We start from the raw sequence: 15,958 nt of genomic DNA, 5'->3' as shown, positions 1-15,958 counted from the left end.
GGAAATCAGTAAGCGTATTTGCTATATCTAGTCGTATCTTATATATAAAAATGCATCCTTCTTTTGTTTAATTTATATTAAAGTTAATCGTGTCAAGGATTCAAAATCAATAAAAATATAATTGAGAAGTAAAATATGCATATAGCATTACGTAGTACTTGTAGTACAACGCATTACCGCGTGACGAGTCTGCAAAACCTCAAACAGATACGGCACGTAGCAAGGAGCGTATCATGCAACTATCAGTCTGTAAATGGCGCAGCGTCTGTTCATTGATAACAAAACATGCGCATTAAATATTCCATTCATACTTACTCTTTGTGTGGTAGAGCCTCCACGTGCCGTCCTTAGATATGGTGGCGATGTGGGAAGTGTCAACGTCGAATGCTACATCGTACACCCCGGAGGAATGGCCGGTTAACTCGAAAGCCTTTGTCACTTGTTTAAACTCCCCCGTCTTCGTGAAACAGACCTCCATCACTTTGACATCGGGCGAGAAACCAGTGGCAACTACGAAGCGACCGCACGGCGATATCTTGGCAGAATGTGTACTCATCAAATAAGTGTCGAGACGGTCTAGTTGTTGGCCCTTCAGATCCCAGATCACCATGTCCGTTTTAGTGGAGCACGACATCATGAATTTTCCGTTGCTCGAAATACCAAAGCCGGCAATGATGTCCTCGTGAACCTATAAACGATGAATGCATTTATTAATTGTCATGAATTTTAGAATGATTATTTGAGTCAAAAACAAACGGCATATTGTTCGAAGAATTTGTCATATTATTCTGCAAAATACAATGTAAGCAGTACATTTAAATACAAACATATTTAACCTTAAATAAGTTAACGATAAAAAAAACAATTTTAAAATTAATAACATATTTCAGAATTGAATATGACGTATCTGTCCCAGGAACCGTTAAGGCAGTCCAGACGTCAATAAATCATAGACAAGCTCTAAATTGAGTCGCTTAAATTTGTGTAGCAGTGTGGGGTCACAAAAGTAGGTCAGCGCTCAAACAGGCATCAACTAACTAAATCAATCGAGTCTCTCCCATAGTGACAGATGAAAACAAAACTATTCTTTGTCATGTGATATGCCCAAAAACTCTCTCATTTTCTCTCATGTAAAAAATATAGGATATGTATGACAAGGTCTGCTGGTCCACCAGAATATACCTACAATTCGTTACCTGCTAATTTGCTATGAAATGATACACGCGCCACGCAAGTCTAAAGAAAACATTGATTACTATATTATAATACTATGACAAGTTGTTCTAAAGGAGTAACAGGATTCCAAAACTGGCTGGGCACGAAAGAATGCCAATAAATAATGGCAAATGAATACAAATGTAACGGTACTCTGGATTTAATATTTATAACAGTCTCCTTAGTATCGTCTTAATTCGTGTATAGAAAATAGATGTAAATTAGACAAATTCTGGTAGCATCTCATCTTCAAATAAGCATAACAGAACCATGCTTATCCTTATCCTTTTCCATGGCGATTTAGGGCTTTGTTGACCCTTGGTTATTGATTATTTAGTTAATATTAAAGTACTGGTAGATTATAAAACATAGTACTTCATATGTTAACTTCATCTCAGATATTATTTTTTGATAAAATATTTTTTAAAAGAACAATCGGCAACTGCACTCAAACTGGTTGTAAGATTTTGCTAGTAGCAAAACGGCCATTTGTTAGTACATGTTCGTACCAACGTATGTCAGATATAAAGACTAAAAACCCGTTGATTTGCATAAGTTGTTTACTTTTTTTAAAAGACAAACACATCGAGGTGAAATAACCAACGTCGCCATTAAAATTGTTCGACAAAGATTGAGGAAAACCCTTCGGAAAATTTTACAAGTTAGCATTACAAAGTAATTTATTCTCTCGGTTTTTGTATTTACACTTTATTATGATATTTAATTTAAAGATAAAAATGTTTTCACATTGCTTTCATAGAGTACAGATCCAAATGACAGTTTCTCAATGAATTCAGACGGCAATGATTTTTTTAGGTTATCCATAGTTCAAAAAACCTCTTAACCGTACAGTTATCATGACGCATACAATGTACCTAACTATTAGCATTGTTAAGGCGTTCTACTTTAGTAGTACTAAAACCATATATAGTAGAACCCTGGTAATACGATTCCTCAGGGATGCGCCAAAGACGCGTCTTACGCGGGAAAGCGTATTATGCGGGAATGGGATATAAGACGTACTCTATATTTTTAAATTGCTACATATTTATGTAATCGATTCAAATTTCATATGTAATTGTATATATAGGTTTTGAATGATATATTTATGAACGATACGTACTTTGTGTAATTATTTAAGAAATGTAAGAAAACATGTCTGAAGTTGGAGAGACCTCCGTAAATAAAATGTGATCGTATTAACGGGGTTCTACTGTAGTAATTATTTTATTAAGTTCTGCTAATCCTGACAAACTTTAAATTATACTTTAGTATATCAACGAAGTAACCTGTATGAGTTATTCTTGTTCTATTTTCAATTACCATCAGACAGGTGCTAAATAGAAGTTGTAAATTGCAATAAAGGCTACATTTGCCTCAAGCTACGGGTAATGAACCCGTGGTCGGTGTAGTTAATATTTTTTATTCGTTGCGTGTACTCAAAGTTCTTTTGTGTTCCCACATGTGTGAGGCTAAATATATCCCCTGCGTAGGGGACAGCTTTTGTTGATTGCCGGAAATTGACGTTCAAGATAAAACATACGGCAAGGTAACGAGTTTCTGATGCAACTTAGTTTTAAGTTAATGAAATCCACATTACTTATATGATTCGGAATTTGTAACAGTTTACAGCGGTAATGAATTTTAAAGGTTTGACTCATTGTCCCGGTGTTCTGCTTACGCACAATTATTGTTGTTAGTCATCGCTGTAATGTTTAGAAACAAAGCATTAACTACGTGATTAGATGAAAGGGCTGTTAACTTTTAAATAAATGTACCTAACATGTCCATATATTCATTTGTGTTAATAAAACTGTTAATTAAGTGTTTTACTTATTGCCAACGTATTAGTAAAAGTTGAATATTTGCTAGTAACAAAGAAAGCAAACTTGAAAAAAAAAATAATGGTATTCAGAATATTATTATTAGATCCTGTGAATTGGATGAACCAGATAAATGGTAATTTTAGTATTCTAGATTTATAAACTTAAGCTATATACTACACGATTGACAGTATTATTGTTTATTTATCGTCTCCTTGGGCTTATCCCACTCATTTTCTTGCTTGTCGCCAACCCTATTTGAAAAGAATAGATTAAAATTAAATTTATATTCTAAATAAATGTTAAATTATAAAAATTAATATTGTGTTACATATTTTAAATGTTATGATTACACCAAAAACATTGTTTCTTGCATGTTCCAATCAATGAGGTACACGTCGTATCCCAAATTCAACGTAATAGTTGCGCAACAAATCTTGTGCAATTATTATACATCTCAACATTATGCATAAATAAATATTGTATTAAGCCCTAGAACTTCCATTGTAGCTTTTAGGTCAACAAAGATTGTATTGTTTTTTTTTTATAAAAACATTAGAGAATAGAAAACAAAACATTCTAAATGAAAATAGTCGTAATTTATGTGACGTCAATGGAAACAATACATAATAAAGGAACATATGGTATAAAGGTAGTCATCACTGTAAGCCACGTCGAGGAAATATGATCGTCGAACCTTCCTGCAGCTAAAAATACGATGGAGGTTACACGAGTGGGTGGCTACATAACGCCATTGTTCCTACAGAAGGTCGAGCTCGAGCCACATTGATAACGAACCTCTAAGGCTCACTGGCAATGTACAATGACAATGCACTTTTTACGTTTTGCGACCCGCATTGGTATTTGATGAATATATTGTTTGCGTAAACTTTGTAAATTTTCGTTTGTATCAATAGGTTGAAGGTTAAGGTTAGTTAGCCCGGATCTTTGTCAGAGTCTTAACCATTTTCGTACAAAAAATACGTCACTAGACTAAAATTAGAAATTATAAAAAAGGACTTTCTCGTTAATTGGTCACTATTATAAAAAAGACGCCATAAAATTATTAAGAATAAAAAATATTTTTAATTGAAGATTTAAGATATGGTAACTTTTTTTAACCAACACTCGTTCCTAAAAATGAACATAACGTTTTTAAAATCTTTATTTGTTAATTCTTATTTTTGTATATATTTTATGTCACTATCAAGTAAATAAACAACGAGTAACATTGTAGTAAATGTACCGTACGACAACTGTTAACTGGTACACGATGTACATACAGACGTACGAATGTAAGAAAAGGTGACAGTTAATAAACAGTAAGACTTGAATATACTATTATAAGAGGATTAACTATAATTTATATAAAAGACTTTCAACTTTCTTTCGACAAAGATGTTTTCTCACTTTATTTCTAAGAAAGTAAAGCCTATTTATATCATCCGCACATCCACTGAACAAAAACAAAGACTTTAAAGCAATTGTTTTCGTAATTATAATTTATTCTAGAAAATTCTTTAGAAATTAAAAAAAATGTTTAGTGCCAAGCTGCCTTATGAAAGAGTAACATTTTATTTGAAGTCTATTGAAGTTATTGAAAATGACCTTGGTGTCAACGAAATTATGTCGAAAATATTTCGAAATGTTGCACGATAATAAACTCTTGACACTTCTTTTATCACTTACAAAGGAATCAAATACTGACCGAAAATATTTTTTTAAACATAGTGTATAACAAATATATTTCTTAAAAAAACAACAATTTACTTATACATGATATATGCATCAGATAATGAAATGATTTTTTACTTTTACCAAATGATTTAACTCTATAGATTTTATGTATGGAAAAGAAAATCTATGATAACATTACTTTAAAAAAATGCGTAAGTAAATGAAAATTGTCCGCAAGATATTCGGTGCGACTGACTGATAAAATACCAACTAAAACGCTATCAAAGCGATGGTTTATCAACAGTAATACTTAAGTAAAGTAGGTTGGGTCTATGATCTAGTACTAAGCGGTATCGTCGGCCGATTTCTCCCCACTGATATCGCAACCCGGATGATGCAATCATACATATCAGTTGTTTATAAATCATAGATCAAAGTCATCGAAATCGCAACTATACATGTGAACAAATAGCATTCTGAAGGCCTGGATATTTTTGTTAGTCGTTTCGTGTTACCTACGTGTTGGGTAACTGAGATGTATGTACAATACTCCTTTGTGACCCAGTATAAGCAAAACTACGGTACAATAATGTAATCGCACGAGCGCAAAACGTTAGGTAACGTAACACCCACTTTGCAAGATTTGTATAACAATGAAATTAAAAGGCATTTAGAAATTTTGCCAATAAGAATCTTAGATTTCAAAACACAATAGAAGTACCCCAAGTGCTTTATGCGTTACAAAAATTACGGGATTTGGACAAAATCATTCTTTATGATTATAAATTTTGCTGAATCAATATTTAGGGTGTGTATTAAAATTACCGTATCAAAATTTATCAACAAAATATTTAAAATAATAACTACGTAGAACGTTTTCATAAATGTCAAATATTTTACTTCTTAAGCACGGCAACGTACTAATAAAACTAATAATATTATAGAAGTCGTAAATTTATTACTGATTATAACAAAATACGCACCGAGACGTGGACGGAAACGAAGCCCCTACTAATGATTTTATTATGGTAATTCAAAGGTTGATTTTACCGAGTTGAAATTAAAAAGAAGGGCTATTGATATAACGCGTTCCGGTTGTAGATCTCTTTACTTCTGCCACTTAGCAACCGAACTAAGGCCCGACGAAACCAGTTAATACCAGTCAACCTCTGATCTATCTGACCGAGACACATTAACTCTTCCTCAGTCTATTGAATTGCGTTGCAAAAATGTCACATTCATTACTTTGCTTATATTTCAATGGTGCTATACATAATCGTTATATACCTAAATAGTGTTAGGAAGAAATTATGACACTGTGCCGGTGTATCGGCGCAACACTAGCCGTATTAAAATATCAACGCTCATGTCTCCTCACTAATCGATCGATCTGACATATTCGATCCAAATGATTCTCACTAATACTGCCTAAAAGTGGATATAATGAAACCACTATAGATTTTAAAGTAGGGAAAAAGTGGTCAGGACAACAAAGGAATCGTATCCTTTCAAAGACAAATCTTCGCTCTAGTACTTACAAAGTTAAGAAAGAAACAATCGCAAGAAACGAAAGTCATTTAACATTATACACGATTGTTCACCCGACGCAGATACAATTTAAAAAGACATTAACAAAAAAATGTACATGTAACGTTTTCTAGTGCGCTCAGCCAAGCTAAGAGATGTCAGAAACGAGATCATGTCGTGCGTATTTTTTTTTTGCGATAACAATACTGGGAATACTACATTGAGACAATCCAGAGAGCTTGTTGCTAGCTGTAGCGAAATCACATAATCACTGCCTTCTTATAACCTATCGTTATGAACAAAGAGTTATAAGTTGCCGGTGCCCAGAAAAAATATCGTGCCAGTATAACATGTTAGAACCGAGTAAGTCACAAAAAAACATCTTTTTATAGAGTAGATTTAATTGGATTGAAATTAGAGCACTTTTCAAAGAACATTTTTAATAGCTACTTTGTTTTGTACGCAACTTAGGATCTTACCTGTGATCTTCAACATGAAAGATACAGTTGGCGTATAGCGTGTTGACTATATTATTATTATTATACAAATTATAACATGTTATAAAATAAACTATGTAAATACCCTCAAACCAATCTTGGCGGTCGGTCATACGGGATCCAAACGTACACATTTCTACGTTATATTTATTTATTATTGTACATATTGCCGAAAGAAAACACCACCCTATTTCTTATTCTATAAACGAAGCAGATCTGAATATTTAATATACAATCGTTTACAAAGTGTACTTAACTATTCAAGCGCTCTAATACAAAAAATGTCATAAAATACAAATAACAAGGAAATAAATCGACTTATGTTTAATACAAAGGTCAGGCATCAGGCATGCCTTATTGTATGCGCGTGAGACGTGCGGGAGCGATGCTACGTGATGAGAGATACTGACTGCGGACGTTCGTACTCGCCAAAGTTCGCAGAACACACAATCAGTAAACATTCGCTGATAAATTTCACGATCATTGACTCGTTTATTTACATTCAAATGTGATATACTATCTCCGACACATCCTATTGTCACACAACTAAACAACATCTGGGTCCTGCGCAGTCGTAACTCGGTTTTTAAAGAAAAACATTTTGTAGTGTTTTAAAACTGGTAAACAATATCTTTAAATTCTTAAAGTCGATCCTCTAAAACCTTTGTGTCTTTTTTTATAAGACTTAACGTAAAAACAACTATAAAATTTATGACACGCACTAGAATGACTCTTCTGAAAATTTGCGTATTTGTCCTACGACTAATAGCATTAGAGTAACGAAGAAAAACGTAGTAGTCATAATATTATCATACAAATATTTATATCGTAATCTCATGACGTAAAATCTGTTATGTGTTCGACATTTCATCTTTGTTATCAGATAATTATTAAGCCGAAGTTTTTTTACAAAGTTTAATTTCAAGAAACATTTGTCATCGAGTTTCTTGTTTTCTTTATAATGTTTCTACCAAAATACCAAATCTCTGCTGAAGCTGATTCAATAAGCTGTCAATTATTTGTTAATTTAATTAAATCATCTATTAAATACCACATTAACCGTACCAAATATCCGATTACGAGTCAAATTAATGGTATGATACATTATTATCCGCCACAAAGGAAACCGAATCCGAGAAGGTTGTTTAACCTCGTTGTTTAACAACACTTAAGTACTCGTAGATAACGGATCTTTTGCTAATCTTCGACACACTTAGCAACGTAGATAATAGATTTCTAGATAACGCGTATATTTATGCGTATTGTAGTTCCTATTAAGGTTAAAAGATTATAAGGCTACGTTATTGTGTTCTGTATGTAAACGAAAACATCTAATCATTTTAGGTCTGCTTTTAGTAATATAAATAAATTTAAGTGCCTGATAAAACATAGATTTAATAAGAAATGAATACACAAAATTACTTCATTTGAATAATTATGTACATATGTTATTATTTAGAACACGTTATCTTCGAAGACAATATAAATAACAATTTGATAATTGGATCTGTGATTTTCTCGAAATTGATAATTCTCTTTGTTACATAGATACTGTGATTAACCATATTATTTGAAATAATTGTTAATATAATTCTAACAACCTTATCGTAACAGTTTAAAACGGTCAAGTGGGTTTAAGTTGAATATTAAATATAAGTTCTGTGAATTAATTAAATGTTATAAAGCCTGATTAAAACATCATTGTCATTCTTGGACATCCATTTTTATAATGGAGTTAGTTTTACAAAATCATTTAAATTAATCGCTCTAGTTCTTCCGAGTAACTTTAGCTAATCGATCTAGTTTTCGGAATCGTTTACATTAATCGCTCTAGCTCTTCAGAGTAACTTTAGGCAATCTATATATTTTGAAAGCGTTTAAAGTAAAAAATATCGAATTTATTGTATATTGATCTGCAAAGAGTAAGTTGGTGGTCCAATCTTACCTAAAATAGCAAAGGCCCCTAAAGATCTTTCTTCATTTATTTCAAATCTTGGCAATGTAAGTATAATGTAAATTAGAGATTTGCATAAAATTACAGTACTAAAATTGTAAAGAAGCGAAAACATTGGCCACTCACTTGTAATAAAGTTTTATGACTGAACCGCACAAATGATAATTGTTAAACGAGAGATGAGTTTTTATACCGACATTGTTGAGGGACGAAACAAATATTAAGCTTAGTTCAAAAAAAATAGTTGAATGCAATTTTTTTATTTTTTTCTTCTTCAATAGAATCCTGGTAAAGGCAAATGCAGTGGAAGGATAATCTTGAAACAAAAGTTTACAAGGTTTTTACTACCTACTTAATAAACGGGACAACCACTGGAAGGGTACGAATAAAAAAAGAAAAGAGATCAGGGGGGTTAGACAAAGTGCATGCGCTTGGAAGCGATTCCATAGTGAACTTCAAAACTGTATAGAACTGACGCGCGGCAATCACGTGACTTATCGAAAGTTATTGCCAGTTCCATACATTTTTGAACTTCGTTATGGAATCGCTTCGGAAGGAATGCACTTTGTCTTTGTCACCAGGCGAAGCCGGTGCGTATCGCTAGCAACGAATAAAATGTAATAGCACACTTATCAACACATGAGTCATTGAAACACCATTGTATGCGTAAAAGATACCTACACAAATAAAATTTGCACTCTTTTACATCATTCGGCACTTCCCCTACATGTGAGACGTCATCAGACGATAAGCGTCATTTGTTATTCGAAGAAAACCGGATTTCCTCTTCCCATGTTAAAAAAAATAGATCTTAATAAATATTGAGCTTGTAATTAACGTTAATATTATAAGTGAAGGAATATCTCCACAACGGCTTCGCAGATTTAACACTGTCAGGTAGAGCATAGAATATACGTAATATTTAATTTAATTTTATCAATCTAAATGATTAATAAAATTAATATTTCTGTGTGTTATAAGAAAATTCGTATTTCGCGATCATATAACAGTTGTGTTAGTAGACATTTCCCAAGAATTTTTAATTGGTTTTATAATCCTTAAAAGGTCGGGGAAAGATTAGGATACCACGTGAGTACCCACTGTTTGCGAAATTCTAGCTACTTATAAAAAGAGTTTGTTGAAAGCCGAAGTTTAAGTTACATCGAAACTTTAGATTCTAAAGTCACGTTTTCCCAGATCTGCACGTGTAAGTTATATAAAGTTCAAACCATTACTTTTGCAACGGTTCAAACTTCAAGATTATAACGAAATTTTCTAACTTATTTACACACAGTTATATTTCTACCAGGTTCTTAGAATTAGGTTATCGACAGATGTTCGTTTACAAGTTTTGTTGGACACGCTTCCGAGAAGTGCTGTTCGAAAAAAATCAGCGTGCCTTCGAGTACGGGGCACTCAGAGGCACGTCCGGCTTTGATATAGAAACTAAATCGCCAGTGCAACAGGTGGTCATCCTGTTGCAACTTAAGTCTTTTTCCACTGTTAACAAACTTGTATAAAAACATAGTCATCCCTTTCAGATAACAAATGTAGACAGAGAGAACAAATCTTTTAATAAAATATGGCAGTGAAATTTCAAAGTAAGACACAGAACTATAACTGTCTAATCTCATATAATCATTTAAATCGAATAAAAATTAGCATCAAATATCGTTTAGGCCCCAATCTGCTTATGATATTTCATTTATAAACATTTGAAATTCATTATAAAGATTATCACCGTCTCATAAAATCAGGTTCAACGTCTTTTGATCAAATAAAAGGTTCTTTGATCTCATTCCGTGTTGCAAATCTTTGACAGCAGAACAACGCTAATTGTCTGATATTTATCTTTATTTACAAGGGATTAGTAGCAAGGCAATAACAGTCACTGATTTCAGAAACACAAGGATTAGTATAAATAAAGGGATTTTATTTATATCTTAGGATGAAGTGTTCCCCGAATACTGAACAATGTGAACGACCTAACAATGGTCCAGTCTATAAGGGCCGTCTTGGGATAAAATTTTGTTGACTGTTTTAAACAATACTGCTCATAGTTAGGAATACAATACATACCCAATAAACATCATTTACTCCAATAAATGTTAATAACCCATTACACTAATGTTGACTAAGAATCAAGTAAAAAATAAATCTTTAGTAATTAAACCAGTGTAGTAATCTTACAGTAACACGGTTATTAAACCAATTTGTTATTATAAATAAAATAAACATATGTCTCGTAAAAAGCGTATTAAACTATGATAATATAATTAGAAAATAATAGATCGCAAAATGTAATAAAATGGTTAAAATTAAAAGCCTATTGCCGATTTTTAACGCATCGTTGTAAGACGTGTTTCTGTTACTAAGCAATCGTTATACTAAAACCTTATAAAAAAGTTATTGTTGTATTCAGAGACGTTAATTGATCACTTAGGGTCTACCTTTAGTGTTGATTTCTCATTTACATTGAAGGAGACGACTTAACGACGATTCATAAGTGCTTTAAACATGAATAAACTGAGTGCATATGCACTTAGCCTTGTCTCGCTGAATTCAGCCAAGAACAATAGTTCAGACGTTCCCACGTCATTATTGTAATATATAATTACGTACAAATAACATAAGTAAGGTTACACAGTCATATTTTTTACCAGGTTTTATAAATAATTTAGACTGTACAACGCGACGGTCTTACGGTCGCTGCTAAATATCCAGATGTTTTTTTGTTAATGTTTACTTTGCATATCTATTATTTCGATTTTCTGTCATTCATGAACATTGGTTACGGTATATGCTCTTTTGTCGCGTTGACAATGAGTTTTCACTGGTACAACATCTACATAGAAATATATTCCTGTCTCTCATTATATTTTGTTACGGAATTTCAGTAGATAAAACATTTCCATTTCTATTTTATCTATATATTACAAAAAAATATAGTTCACAGTGTAATAATTCACTGAATACTTTTTTTCCATCTAATCGATTGACTTAAGAGACATCAAAGGCATATTTTATCATCCGTAATTAACTTCCGTCAAATTTTCCATAACATTCGTATTCTTTATTTAATTAAATGACGGACTAACATTTTATCAAAATAAACAAGACAACAATTTTCCATTATCGTTAAGCAAAACAAAGGAATAGATAAAAGTAAACAAGTTAATTAAAGGAAAATGTATAAAGGTTCGATAAACTAACAACCCCTACGCAAGGGGCGTGGTATTATCATATTTTCAGGTACAATGTACGATATACTAACACTTTTTACATAGAGATTGAATGTCGTCTGGGCAACATTATCTAGTATTTATATCGATAATTCACATCACTAATTTAAATATTGTTAATCCGATTAATAATTCTCGTAGTAATGACCTACGCTTGAACGATAAAATTACACTATCTATTTGGTTAATTAGTCACATTTACAATTCTATAGTCCTTTTCTAAAGAGGAATTTTTGGAATTTGAACAAAATAAAAACCTACAGGCTGTGAATTGTATATTAAATTATTAATATTTACAAAATTTTTACAGTAATCGATAAAAAAATAAATTCCAAGTACAAATAATATTAAAATACAAACATAAGAATAAAAATAAATCATTAATTTACGAGTAAACCGAGATAAAAATGTAAACAAACATTATCATAAAACTCAACTTGGCCGATAAAATATTTAGTGCAAATTTTATCCAACAAATGAAATGGAAATCCACAATCAATTAAAAATAAGTCGAACATCTAAAGGTGTCGTCCATATGATATATACTATAAATAAATTTATTATTATAACGTGATAAGAAAATTAATTTGACAATCTACTATAACACGGTTACTACATATTACCGTAGAATTTCACTGTCGTAGTACATTAATCATAATGTTTTGTATACAAGTTTTTTTTTTATAACAGAAGGGGGCAAACGAGCAGCGGTAACACCGAGGTGTTCAACGACGCTAATGGACATCGGCAATACCAGAGGAACCGCAGACGTGTTGCCGGCCTTTGAGATGGTGGTACGTTTGTCAACATTGGACATGCAAAATTGTTAACACGTTGCGTAGGTAAATAAAGTGGTAGGCGTTGCTTTTGGTATAAATAAAAATGACAATAATCATTATGTAATCAATAATTATCAGAAAACAAATAGAGTGCCAAGTAATTGAAAGAAATCACAGCTAAAAATAGAAGCAGATCTACGTGGGTGGTTCTTTGAAAAGAGCTTTGTTTTAATTATGTCATTAGCTTAATTAGAAGACGACCAGATTTATTTGTAGTTATTTTGTCAAAAGAAATGTGCGATCTTAGGCAAAATAAATCGATGTGGCTGAAGTACATTTTTTATGTTTAAATAAACACATAACACTTTTGCTAAGAATTAGATTCGGTTTTTAGCTTTTAATGAAAATATTACTAAAAGATGTGTCAAAATAGATTTCGTTAGACAAAATTTATCTTAAAGTGAAAGAATTTATAATTGGCTACTAAGAATATATGTAACTTAAAATACAGTATAACGATAAAAAAACCATAAAATATATTAATGCAATAGACAAGAAATAAACATCAAAGTAACGGCGTTTTAAGGCAGATTGATACTTGATGAATATTGACTTCAAGGTCGGGGAATGTTAATTTTTATTACGTAATAAAGAAACTAATTGTTAAAAACTAGAAAGAAGGCTTTATATTTCATAATATTTTTAAATCTACATGAATACTCCTTTCGTATTATCATTAAATATATAAGCTTTGTAAATAAAAGTGTTTGTAATAAGCACCAACAGAATTCGTAGAAGTACGCGTTTATTATATCACGCCCACCTATTTTCAGTTCGTCTAAATTTAATGCGCATTTCACGATATTGCGTCAAAATAGTACCGGCACTATTGTTGTAACCTCAATAACTATAAAATTTATTATAAAACCAATTAAAAATCGATTTAAGGCGTCAACATTATTTGATGGAAAGATTTCATAACAAATAATATTTCCATGGAATGATTTAACAAGATTTTTCGGCATTTAAAGTGGAAAAACCATAAACAGGTTGTATATGACTTGTCCCTTTTAAGAATTCTTCTTTAATATACCTATTATAAAGGTTGTTGTAAGTATTGCTAAATAAACGTTAGTAAATCGTATATCTTCCCAATTTGTCGCGTCGAACATTATTTATCAACTTGCCGTTCCTTCTTAGAAAAAGATTGGCAACTGTATATATTATAGTAATTCTAAAAATTACTAAACAGATTTCAAAGACCATTTCGCAGAAAATAAGATTCTTCCATCAAAGAGTAATTTTATTAAGTTATCTTTTATTTTTTTACGTTTTACCCGAGCGAAGCTTTGGTTTCTATTTTTATATAATTTTATCCAAAACTATAATAAATCATGAGATATAATATAATATTATATTTTGTAGCAAAAACAAAAGATTCTTTCACAAGAACTCTTTGTTGACTTGCGTGTTTATAACAATTTCGTATAATTGTATGAGGTAACTTTGTGACAAAATCAAATCTATAATACTGCTTCCGCGGTTACCAAATATTGTGGTTAGATAAACCACAGGGTTTGTAAAACATTTAACTTTTAAGCATAAAATTATTGTAATAACGACAACAAAAACACAATTCAAACAAGAAAGTCTACTTTCAGTATGATACTAGTAACAATAGTTTGACTGTCTTAAAAGTCAAACTAATTTGGAGACAACTTTTGAGTATTGAGTATCTGAGCACCATAATTACGTAAAACCATTTGTAAGATTCTTTTATTACTAGCTGTCGCCCGCGACTCCGTTCGCGCTGAATTAAGAAGAAATAAAAAAATTACGACAATTAGTAACCTAAGTGTTCTTCCAGACTATGTTCTATATGTATGTCAAATTTCATCGAGATCCGTACAGCCGTTCTGGCGATATCTTCAATCAAACATACATCTTAACATTCGCCTTTATAATATTCGTAAGATATGATTTTTTTATAACAGAAGGGGGCAAACGAGCAGCGGGAACACCGAGGTGTTCAACGACGCCCATGGACATCGGAAATACCTGAGGAACCGCAGATGCCTTGCCGGCCTTTCAGATAGTGATAAGCTCGCTTCTTGAAGGACCCTAAGTCGTAGCGGTATTTTTTGATATTGTTTGGGTTATCATCAACCATGTGAAGCATTGAATTACAATGCGTCATATAATTAATAAAATTATAGAAATTAATAATTGTATAGCATCGTTTATACAAAATTAACAATACAATGAATGCAATTTACATAACGATTAGGTCATACTTTAGCCTACATTATTGTTATATTTTACCTATAAAAATAACCTTATATTGAATTTACTCACTGTGACAATACCAATAAACAATTGTTTAACGAACAAAAGTTAAATTAAAAATACACGTAGAATTAAATTTAAGTAGCAAAATAATTGCTTATTATTATTTTTCTTTGAAAATAATAAGTTTGCATAATTCGACTCTACTCTATTTTTCATAAATAGAGTCAATTTCTACAACGAAATCACCCATTGATAGACCATTGGTATTCAAAATTGTAGAAAACATTATCTCTACGATGTTTATAATAATTCATTCGATTGCTACTTATTGAAACGTAATGTTATGATTAACTACCGCTTCCATAGTAGGTCACTTTATTCGACATTAAGAAACTCATAAACTACTTTGAGTACGGCAGTAAATCTATTATTAAGAAGTTTCTTTATATTATTGTATATATATAACATTTCTAGTATACTTTCCATCATTACTACTAAATGACTGTATACAAAACTGGTTCCTTATCAATTTTACTTTCCTATGTTGTATTGCGGTTAGCAATCATTAAAATCGAATTATCTGTTATTGATTAAAACAATATTTTGAACTGTATTTACCTACTTTTAGCTATGATTTTGCCCAACTTTTTGAGGTAAATGATGTGATATTTTGCTAATCTTACTTCTTACTAATATTATAAATGCAATTGTTTAGATAGATGGACGGAGGGAGGGATGGATGTTTGTTCGGAGGTATCTCCGGAACGGTTTAACGGATCTTAATATAATTTGGCATAGATATAGAACATAGTCTGGAAGAACACATAAGCTAATCGGCAAGTATTTTTTTAATTCCGAGCGAACAGATTTGCGGGCGACAACTGTTACAAAATAAATTGAATAGTTGAGATGTGAAAAAGTATTTTATATTTTACGCATTTATAATATTATTGTT

General features: G+C 31.6%; 1 protein-coding gene across 1 annotated transcript in view; it reads right to left on the bottom strand.

Moving 5' to 3' along the window:
- The window catches only part of LOC106115794 (transducin beta-like protein 2), a 64,224-nt gene that overhangs the window by 5,646 nt on the left and 42,620 nt on the right, over positions 1–15,958 (bottom strand). Inside the window, exon 4 of the mRNA XM_013309333.1 lies at positions 316–688. Coding sequence (XP_013164787.1) covers positions 316–688 — 373 coding nt within the window. The remainder of the gene's footprint in view (positions 1–315; positions 689–15,958) is intronic.

Source organism: Papilio xuthus, unplaced genomic scaffold, assembly GCF_000836235.2.
Source record: "Papilio xuthus unplaced genomic scaffold, Pxut_1.1 DF827777.1, whole genome shotgun sequence".
Lineage (NCBI taxonomy): Eukaryota > Metazoa > Arthropoda > Insecta > Lepidoptera > Papilionidae > Papilio > Papilio xuthus.
The sequence above is the reverse complement of the archived record's forward strand: the minus strand, read 5'-3'. Positions and strand labels throughout refer to the sequence as shown.